At 48.5% G+C, this 10,989-nt stretch overlaps 1 protein-coding gene and 1 pseudogene across 1 annotated transcript in view; both read right to left on the bottom strand.

Annotated features, from left to right (window-relative positions):
- Nucleotides 1–8,014, bottom strand: part of RSPH14 (radial spoke head 14 homolog) — an 86,877-nt gene extending 78,863 nt beyond the window's left edge. Inside the window, exons 1-4 of the mRNA XM_025400654.1 lie at nt 7,872–8,014; nt 5,806–6,056; nt 4,425–4,527; nt 9–127 (exon numbers count right to left, since the gene is read on the bottom strand). Coding sequence (XP_025256439.1) covers nt 9–127; nt 4,425–4,527; nt 5,806–6,004 — 421 coding nt within the window. The 5' untranslated portion in view covers nt 6,005–6,056; nt 7,872–8,014. The remainder of the gene's footprint in view (nt 1–8; nt 128–4,424; nt 4,528–5,805; nt 6,057–7,871) is intronic.
- On the bottom strand, nt 3,056–3,121 carry LOC112633872 (annotated as a pseudogene).
- Nucleotides 8,015–10,989: the final 2,975 nt, after the last annotated feature.

Genomic DNA, 10,989 nt, shown 5'->3' with positions numbered 1-10,989 from the left:
GAGCCTACCTCTAGGCACCTGGACCAGCTGCATGTATGCCTTGTACAGGTTCCCCCGGCAGACTGGGCTGAGGTCATTCAGCAGGAAGGACAGGGCAAGGACGATGTCGTGCTGTAGAAAGGCGTATCTAGGGAAGGGAGGGTGGATAGTGACATAAGTGAGACCATGCCCTGAGAGGCTCAAATAAGAAGGATCAGGGTCCCTGCTGGAATCTGATCCATGCTATCTGGGGTAGACCACATTCCTCTGGCTTTCTGGGAGCAGAGAAAGGCTACAGGTGCATGACCCATCTCACCTGAACCTCCAGGGGAGCGAGCTCAGCAGGCCCAGCCCACCTTGGCCCCTTGTTCTTCTGGTCTTCCTTGCCACCACATCTATGTACACCAGTTATGCTTGTCATTATCATTATACAAGTTCAGTAAATATTAGGCAAGTCAATTAGATGCGAAGAGAGTTTTCTTTTTCAAATTTTCTTATGAGAAAAAGTTGAATGCTTTGAAAGGACTCAAAATTGAGCCTCAAAAAAAAAAAAAGAGATGATTGGCCAGGCGCAGTGGCTCACACTTGTAATCCCAGCACCTTGGGAGGCCGAGGTAGATAGATCACTTGAGGTCAGGAGTTCGAGACCAGCCTGGCCAACATGGCAAAACCCCATCTCTACCAAAAATACAAAAAATCAGCCAGACATGGTGGCACATGCCTGTAATCCCAGCTACTCAGAAGGCTGAGGCACAAGAATCACTTGAGCCCAGGAAGTAGAGGTTGCAATGAGCTGCGATTGCACCACTGCACTCCAGCCTGGGTGACAGAATGAGACTGTCTCAAGAAAGACCAAAAAAAAAAAAAAAGAGATGATTGTAAAAGATTCTAGATGGCTCACACCTAATCCCAGTGCTTTGGGAGACTAAGGTAGGAGAATCACTTGGACTAGGAGTTCAAGACCAGCCTGGGCAACATGGTGAGACCTCGTCCCTACCTAAAATGTTAAAAGTTCAGCTACACTTGGTGGTGTGTGCCTGTGTTCCCAGCTACTCAGCAGGCTAAGGTAGGAGGATCATTTGAGCCTAGGAGTTTGAGGCTGCAGTGAACTAGGATCGTGCCACTAAAATCCAGCATGGGTGACAGAGCTAGATCTTATCTCTTAAAAAATAAAAAGATTCTAGAAGGGTTTTGCATACAGACTATTTCATTAATGTCTTTGAGTTCTTGCTCTACTTTAAAGAAACCAAAGCTGCAGATCAGATGATGTTATGAGTATGGTTTAAGCAAAAAATAAATAAATAAATAAAATAAAATAAAATAATATATATATATGAGAGAAAACACCAATCAGTGATCTCATATTCAACAAAAAGCCTGGGTCCCACATGAGGATTGGTGAATGCCCTATCATATGTGTTTTGGGTTAAAATGAACGATTTAAAGGAAACCATTTCTTCGGTTCCTTGCCTTGTAATAATTTCTTTTGATTAACCAACTGACTGTTGAGCCTGAATGCATCTGAAAGAGGCCTTCTGAGGTGACATCTGTCAGGGCTGGGTCCAGGAATGAATGAGAATGCATGTGCAAACCCCTCAGCCAAGTGTCCATAGGAAGTGCCCAACCAGCTGTGCCACTGCAGCACTGGTCACAGTTTCACTTATCATGTGTTTTGAATCGTTCTGGAAGAAGAAGTCACCGTGGGACACACAAGTTGCAGGGGTCTTCCCTGACCGTGGGGGCCTCCTTGGTCAGTGCCTAGTCACCCACTCCATGTCTCTCGTGCTTTGAAAGTCAGTTGTGTGGCAGAGCGCGGTGGCTCACGCCTGTAATCCCAGCACTTTGGGAGGCCGAGGCAGGCGGATCATGAGGTCAGGAGATCGAGACCATCGTGGCTAACACGGTGAAATTCCATCTCTACTAAAAAACACAAAAAATCAGTTGGGCGTGGTGGCGGGCGCCTGTAGTCCCAGCTACTCGGGAGGCTGAGGCAGGAGAATGGCATAAACCCGGAAGGCGGAACTTGCAGTGAGCCAAGATGGCGGCACTGCACTCCAGCCTGGGCTACAGAGCGAGACTCCATCTTAAAAAAAAAGAAAAAAAAAAAAAAGATCACCACTGACCTCAAGGGAAATTTAGAAGTTGGCCACATTTCTGAGAACGCTGAAGGAGTGCATGAGCCAGGCCCTTATCAGGTCCTTGGTCAGGGATGGTCACTTCACCACATCTTCCTGCCTTGCTAATGTGGGCACAGCCAGGACCCCTGGCTTAGGCACTCCAGGTTCTGCTAAACAAATCCTTACTACCATTTGTTATAAGTAGGTTGATGTAAAAGTAATCGTGGTTTTTGACATTACTTTTAATTGCAAAACCGCAATTACTTTTGCACTAACCTAATAATTGCTCAGGCTTCAAGGACCTGTCCTCTCAGCATCTGTCCCCCCTCACTGGGGATTACTATCTAATGTCCATATCAGGTCCAGAAAAGTGGGGGGAAAAAAAACAGCAGGAAAGGTGACTTGATCCTGTGTGCCCCTAACCTTTTAAAGTACCTTGCCTGGGTCATCTAAGATCTGCAGAGTGAGGCTGGGATCAGGAGTGTTGCCCAGATCACAGAGCCGGAAAGAGGGGGCTCCCCAAAAGGCTGGGGCTTGTGCCCTGACTTCGCCAGTCTGTCTGCAGTGCCAGCCTGCCCTTTTTGGTACAAAGCATGTGAATTAAGATGCTAGCCATGGCACCACCTCCACCTACACATACATACGGTTCACACAAGGCCAGGGCTACACATAGGATCAGCCACCAAGGCAATGAGAGCTTGGGGACTGGCAGGGCTGAGTGACTTTGGGTTTTGTGAGATGCCTTGGCACTCCTGAAATGATTTGAAGCCTCTCTGAATGGCTACCTGTTTATACCAAACAACCCCCAAGGCAGTCAGCACCTTGCCTTTCTTGTCTTTTCTTCTTTCTGGGCCTGTGCACACTGGGCAGTGGCCCCTTCATCCAAAAGACCTGGGCCAGGGCTTGGGGATGTTTGTGATGTGCGGTTCTGTATTTTTGGGGGGTGGGGACAGGGCTGGTGGGGAGAAGTTCCAGTGAAAACCAGAAAACCTCCTAAACAAATTCTAAAAGAACTGTTAACACTGGGGTTTTGTTTCTAATACAAAGTAAAACTATTGATCGCTGGTGAAGAGGGTGAGCTGAGCTGATGTGGGAAAGCCTCTCCAACCACGTCCACCCTGTTGCCCCAACACCTAACTAAAATACTCTATGAAATCTTTTTTAAGTGTAAAATGTGAAGCTGTGCTGGTCAGGCGCGGTGGCTCATGCCTGTAATCCCAGCACTTTGGGAGGCTGAGGCGGGCGGATCATGAGGTCAGGAGATCGAGACCATCCTGGCTAACATGGTGAAACCCCGTCTCTACTAAAAATACAAAAAATTAGCCGGAGGTGGTGGCGGGCGCCTGTAGTCCCAGCTACTCGGGAGGCTGAGGCGGGAGAATGGCGTGAACCTGGGAGGCGGAGCTTGCAGTGAGCCAAGATCACGTCACTGCACTCCAGCCTGGGTGACAGAGCAAGACCCCACCTCAAAAAAAAAAAAAAAGAAAAACTGAAGCTGTGCTTACACAGGAAAAGGACACTTGCAGGTGCCAGAAACCAAGAACCCAGCCATCATGAACAGGAAGTGAGGCCACCAGCCCAGACCAGATATGCACTTTGACGCTGTTATTTTACCACCTTCACAGGGACAGGAGCCAAAGCCACAGGCCCTATGGGGATCTGGGTTGGGGAACTGGGCTCTCTGTAAAAAGCTAAGAAATGGCAAAATTGTTGCAGAGGTAAGATCTGAACTTTCTTCCCACCTTGAAAGTGGGAAACTCATCTGGGTCCGGTGGCTCACACCTGTAATCCCAGCATTTTGGGAGGCCGAGGCAGGCAGATCACTTGAGGCCAGGAGTTCGAAACCAGGCTGTCCAACATGGTGAAACCTGTCTCTGCTAAAAATACAAAAATTAGCCGAGCGTGATGACACATGCCTGTAGTCCCAGCTACTCGGGAGGCTGAGGCACAAAAATTGCTTGAACCCGGAGAGGCAGAGGCTGCAGTGAGCTGAGATGGTGCCACTGTACTCCAGCCTGGGCGACAGAGTGAAAGACTGTCTCTAAAAAGAAAGAAAAGAAAAAGAGAGAGAGAGAGAGAGAGTGCTCAGAGCTCGGAACTAACATAAAATAAATAAAAATTAGTCTGGAACAGAGGGTCCCATAAGATCCACACAGAGGCAACCCAAACCACCCCCACAGAGTCCTGCTCTGGCTAAATAGAAGCCCCTCCAAAAACTGGTGCTGCAGATAAAACTCCAGAGCACTCTACGCAGCTCAAGGGCATCATCCACCCAGGGGAGAAGTGCGGCTGGCAAGCGTCACACTGGTTTCCGGAACAGCATCCCACCTGCCCACGCTATGGCTTGCCGTGATGTAGAGCACCTCCGTGGTCTTTATCCGCACCATGCTGTTGCCATCCTTCAGCAAAACTTTCAGGTTCTCCATACAGCCTACAAAAAACAAACAAACCAACCAACCCTTGAATGTTTGCCAGTCTCAGAAACCAACTAACCCAGAAGTCAGTAAGTGGGCCAGTTGGGGCAGGAATGTACCAGAGGTTCTGCTGCTTTGGGGCACTGGGGAATCATGTTGGTTATGTAGCATTTCAGAGTCACTGAAGAGGCTCCTGTCTCATCCAACCCTCCTTGTGATTCTCCCTGCACACTTCCTAGCAGTGCCTTCTCACAAAGTCTGCCATGAGATTAAGAAAATGGGCTTTGTCATTTCTTTGACCCCAGGAGAGATATGGGGTCAAATTACAACCCTGTGTCAAACTAGTCACATGACCTTGAGTGGGTTACACCTAGGGATGCCAGATTTAGCCAATAAAAATCCAGCTTTGTCTGGGCATGATGGCTCATGCCTGTAATCCCAGCACTTTGGGAGGCTGAGGCAAGCAGATCACCTGAGGTCAGGAGCTCAAGTCCAGCCTGGCCAACATGGTGAAACCCCATCTCTACAAAAATACAAAAATTAGCCAGGCATGATGGCAGGTGCCTGTAGTCCCAGCTACTCAGGAGGCTGAGGCAGGAGAATCACTTGAACCCTAGAGGCGGAGCTTTCAGTGAGCCATGATAGTGCCATTGCACTCCAGCCTGGGCAACAGAGCGAGATTCCATCTCAAAAATAAATAAATAAATAAATAAATAAATACAAATTCAGCTTTATTTATTTATTGGGCAAACCTAGACTGACAATCCTTCTCTGAACCCTGCTTTTCTTATCTCTGGGTTGAGAATGGACTCTCCCTTGTAGGTGGCCTTTCTGAGGATTAAGATAATCCAGGCTGTGTGTGGTGGCTCACATCTATAATCCCAAAACTTTGGAGGCTGACCTGGGAGAATCAATTGAGGCCAAGAGTTCAAGAACAGCCTGGGCAACATAGCAAGATCTTCTTTATTAAAAAAAAATTTAAAAATTAGTCAGGCATGGTGGTCCATGCTTGTAGTCCTAGTTACTCAGGAAGCTGAAGCAGGAGGATCTCTTGAGCCCAAGATTTCAAGGTTACAGTGAGCTATGATTCTGCCACTGCACTCCAGCCTGGGAGATGGCAAGACGCTGCCTCAATAAACAAATATTTCTTAAAAAGAACCTGGGCACTGTGCCTATAGCGGAACTGGCCTGGAGTCAGCTTCAAACAACAGCAACCCTTATTACTGAAGTTCTACCCAGTGTCCGAAGCCATGCTAGGACCCCAGTCGTGGCCACCTGTGCTGTGTCACTCTCACCTATGCTCATGGCCTTGTAGATACACTCGGGGTCATGCATGAGGTCACACAGGGCCATGAGGGCTTTCTGCCTCGTCTGGAGGTCCTCTGACTGCAGCTCCTCCTTCAGCTTGGGCAGGGCCCGATGGCCATAGGCAGTGGTAATCTGGGTAGTGTTGATGTTAACGGGAAACTCCATGGAGTTCTGGGAATGGGCCATCTATCCCCAATGACAGAGGCCTTTCCAAATGAAGTTCTGCAGAAACCACTCACTAAAAGAAACCAAAAAGCTGTCATTATTTCTACTATGATTTAAAAGCTACTTCTCATTTGATCCTCCAAACTGTGAGGGCAGGCAAATGGGTATTTTTACTTTCATTTTACAGATGAGCGAACTGAGGCTGACAGCAATGAAGAGATTTGCTCAAAGTCCCAGTGAAGGTAAGTAGCAGCCCAGACTGCAAACTCCAGAGCCCCCCCCCCCCCCCGCCCCCACAATAGTGCTTCACAGAAGAAACCACTGATACTTTCATCTGGATCTTCAGTCAAAGGCATTAAAGGACAAAACAAACCAAACAAGCAAACTCCGAGATGGTCACTCTGTTTAGTGCTTATCTTGTGCCAGCAATAAGTAGTATCCAACTCAACTACCCCATAAGGAGGGGGCTTGTTTTATCCATATTTTACAAATGAGGAAACTGAGGTTCTGGCCAAGGAGTTTACTGGAGGCTGTGAAACTGGTAAGACTAGGAGCAAATATTGAAATCTGGGTCTAGCTCATTCACTGCCAGGAACCCATATTCAGATGCTTCTGACACATCCATGAAAAGGAATTAATGTTAAAAGGTGATTTATGGGCCGGGCGCGGTGGCTCAAGCCTGTAATCCCAGCACTTTGGGAGGCCGAGGCGAGCGGATCACGAGGTCAGGAGATCGAGACCATTCTGGCAAACACGGTGAAACTCTGTCTCTACTAAAAATACAAAAAAACTAGCCGGGTGTAGCGGCGGGTGCCTGTAGTCCCAGCTGCTTGGGAGGCTGAGGCAGGAGAATGGCGTGAGCCCGGGAGGCGGAGGTTGCAGTGAGCCGAGATCACGCCACTGCACTCCAGCCTGGGTGACAGAGCGAGACTCCGTCTCAAAATAAATAAATAAATTAATTAATTAATTAATTTTAAAAAGGTGATTTATGGCCAGGCGCAGGGGCTCACGCCTGTAATCCCAACACTTTAGGAGGCCCTAGGTGGGCGGATCACAAGGTCAAGAGATCGAGACCATCCTGGTCAACGTGGTGAAACCCTGTCTCTACTAAAAATACAAAAATTAGCTGGGCGTGGTGGCACCTGCCTGTAGTCCCAGCTACTCAAGAGGCTGAGGCAGGAGAATCGCTTGAACCCGGGAGGGGGAGGTTCCAGTGAGCCAAGATCGTACCACTGCACTCCAGCCTGGCAACAAAGCAAGACTGTGTCTCCAAAAAAAAAAAAAAAGGTGATTTATTACAGACACACACACACACACACACGCTTTCAGCAACTATGCGCAGTGTAGGTTAGTAGTTAAGAACTGGCTCCAGATTCAGGCCATGGGTGACCCTTGGCAAGTTTCTTCCTCTATCTGTGTCTGTCTGCAGCTTCAAAGGGGAGATGATAACAGTACCTCCTTCCCTGCCTCCCAGAATTGTCATATTAACGAATACACCTAAGCCTGGCATACCAGGGCTTCAGATATGTTGGCTGTGGTTATTACTATGGTTGTTATCATGGTTAGTAGAATGGACAGGCCCCAGGCCTGTAGGAATCTACTCCAAAAGGTAAGCCAGATGCTCACGCGGGACACCAGATGACAACAGTAGAAGTGGGGGCCGGGCTGGGAGGGACGTGGCCATGTTTGAGTTGAGCTCCCCTCACAGGAACGGTGGGCGCTGGAGACACAGAGGCCTGCCCTCTTCTAAGGGGCGTGGGCTGAGAGAGTCCGGCCGGAGACGAAAGTGCGTGATTTTGAGTGTGGGGACAGGGCCCTGTGTGAATGGGACTGGGTGGGTCACTGGGCTTCCCGTCCCCGGGCCCCTAGCCCACCGCCGTCGCCTCACCTGCCTCCGCAGCCCTTTCTGCTTCCAGTAGCGCGTGCCAGTGGCCAACCTATTCAGTTGCCAGGCGACATCGTTGCCAGGCGACTCCGGTAGCGTCCCCAGCGCAGCTGTCTACATACTCAGCCCCCACTGCGCAGGCGCAAGCAGCCCAAGGCTGCGGCCGGCTGCAAAGCGGGATCATTTACAGGGTTGCTGCGGGGACCAAAGGCAGCTCAGCTTTCTTCAAAGTACAGAAGGGAAGGGAAGTGACTTATTTACGCCCTTCTCTGTACTGGGTACTTTGCATGCCTCTGATCCTCAGAGTAAATTCATAAGATGGCAACATCTAGTTTAGGGACAAGAACCTCAGAGCAGTTCAGTCGTTTCTCCAATTTTTTTTTTTTTTTTTTTTTTTTTTTTTTTTTTTTTTTTTTTTTTTTGACGGAGTTTCGCTCTTTCGCCCAGGCTGGAGTGCAGTGGCACGATCTTGACTGCAACCTCCACTCCACTCCGCGCCACGCACTCCCCCAACCCGGGTGCAAGTGATTCTCCTGCCTAAGCCTCCCAAGTAGCTGGAATTATAGGTGCCCGCCACCACACCCGGCTAATTTTTGTATTTTTAGTAGAGACAGGGTTTCGCCATATTGGCCAGGCTGGTCTCGAACTCCTGACCTCAGGCGATCCACCCGCCTTGGCCTCCCAAAATGCTAGGATTACAGGCGTGAGCCACTGCGCTCAGCCAGTTTCCCCCAAATTACACAGGCCTGATCTCTGTACCGCCTAGCCCTGCCCATGCCCCTTGCTCTGCAGGCTGACCTCCTGGTAATGACAAAGGTTAGCCCCTGCAGTGGACCCAACACACTGCTGGCCGGTGTAGCTGTTCTCAAAAGCAAGCCAGACCCAGCCACCACCTGCATAAAACCCTCCATGGCTCCCCACTGGTCTCAGGGCTGAGTCCAAACTCCTAGCCTAGTGCTGAAGTCCCTGGGTGATGGCCTCCTCCAGCCATGCTAGACTCTCTCTTAATCCCTCAAATACCACCCCGCTCCTGAAACCTGAGCGCCCTGTAACACTAATTATTACCTCTTTGTCCTTCAGGATGCAACTTGGTGAACACTTCTTCCATGAAACCTTCCTTCTCCCTGAAGGAGTGAAGTATGCGCCATCCCAAAATATGCTGGATTGGTATATTGACCATTTTGAGTTGACAACATTGGAAAAATAGTAGCCTCAGAAAGGGCTAGCTGGGCCAGGTGCAGTGGCTCATACCTGTAATCCCAGCACTTTGGGAGGCTGAAGGGGGAGAATTGCCTGAACCAAAGAGTTTGAGGTTACAGTGAGATACGATCACACTACTGCACCCCAGCCTGAGTGACAGAGTGAGACCTCAACTCTAAAATCAATCAATAAATATAATTTTTAAAAAAGATACAAGAAAAGGCAAACAGATATGCTTCTTTCCGCGTTCAGCAAGCCATAAAGATTCCTCTAGGAGTGGTACCCTCACTGTACCAGGGCAGGAAAATAGCCCTTATCAGCTGAGACTAAAAATTGGGGACTGCAATGGACCTGAATAAATATACTTAACCCTGTCTTCCACTAGGTTTATGCCCCTCATATTATCTCCTAGTGAATCCCCTAGAATTTACTGCCCCTAGCCAGATCCCCTTTGTCCTGCCATTTCTTCGCAAATTTGTCATCCTTTGTCTAAAAAGTATAAAAGCATCTTGCTTTGGCCACTTCTCCAGACTTCACTCTGGTAAAGATCCCCATGTGCATGTAAAACTAATAACATTTGTATGCTTTTCTCTTGCTAATCTGCCTAGTGTCAATTTGGTTTCTAGATCTAAGCAAAGAGCCCACTTAAGAGCTAAAGGAGGCGGGGGCCAGGTGCGGTGGCTTACGCCTGTAATCCCAACACCTTGGGAAGCCAAGGTGGGCGGATCACATGAGGCCAGGAGTTGGAAACCAGCCTGGCACACATGGCAAAACCCTGTCTCTACTAAAAAAATTAAAAAATTAGCCAAGCATGGTTGGTGCGCACCTGTGGTCCCAGTTACTCGGGAGGCTGAGGCAGGAGAATCGCTTGAGCCGGGAGGCGGAGATTGCAGTGAGCCAAGATCACGCCACTGCACTCTAGCCTGGGTGACAGAGTGAGACTCCATCTCCAAAAAAAAAAAAAAAAAGCTAAAGGAGGGGTTCAAGGTGATCTCTAGCTCTTGTCAAATCCCCAAATCCAAATTAGTAAGTGATCCCACAGCTTAACCTTCCCTTCTCATAAATCCCATTGGCACACTCCCCCTAATTCTCTATTTAATTCTTTGCTTCCTGCAGCGGACTCCAATTTCCCTGAGGGTGGACACCATGTCCGTTCTGTTTCCTTGTCTCCCCAGTGCTGGGCATATACCAAGAAGCTTTCAGTACGTGAATGAATGATTAATGGACTTGAATTAAGCTTTACAATATAAAAGCACTTTCACCATCTCATGTGATCCGTTGAAATAGATAGTTGCGTTTATTTTATAGTTGAGTAAACTGAGGTGTGGAAGGTGGAACAACTCACCTAAGTTCACCCCCTAAGCCTCAACCTTAGCAGTGAAACTCACTAAAAGACATTAAACAGAGCCAGGTGTGGTGGCCCTTGACTGTAGTCCCAAGGACTGGGGAGGCTGAGGCGGGAGGATTCCTTGAGCCTCAAGAGTTTGAGTCCAGCCTGGGCAACATAGCAAGACTCCATCTCTTAAAAAAAAAAAAAAAAATACATCGAACATCAGCCTCCAGCACACTTAGCTTTGAATTGAAGATGATTGCGTTAAATCTGTTTACCAAGGATTCCATATTGTGATGCAGAAAAGTTAAGGAGCTGGAGTAAGTATGTTCTGAAACTGAACTCTGGACTTAGAAGCTGGTTCCGCGGTTTTATAAGGGCCACGAGAGGCCATCTAGCCCAAAACAGCTAACTTTCCAAACCGAAACTAGTTCAGAGGGAATCACTGACTCAGGTCAGCTTTTTATTAAGGAAATTAATTTGGTACCGTGGGCTTTAGAAGCCAGGCATATAATATTCAGACAACACTGGATTCAGATCTATGCAGACTAAGGTCAGTAGATGGTAGGCAAGTCCATCTCTTGCAGCTGC

This window comes from Theropithecus gelada, chromosome 10 (genome assembly GCF_003255815.1).
Source record: "Theropithecus gelada isolate Dixy chromosome 10, Tgel_1.0, whole genome shotgun sequence".
Lineage (NCBI taxonomy): Eukaryota > Metazoa > Chordata > Mammalia > Primates > Cercopithecidae > Theropithecus > Theropithecus gelada.
This window is presented reverse-complemented; position numbering and strand designations above follow the sequence as displayed.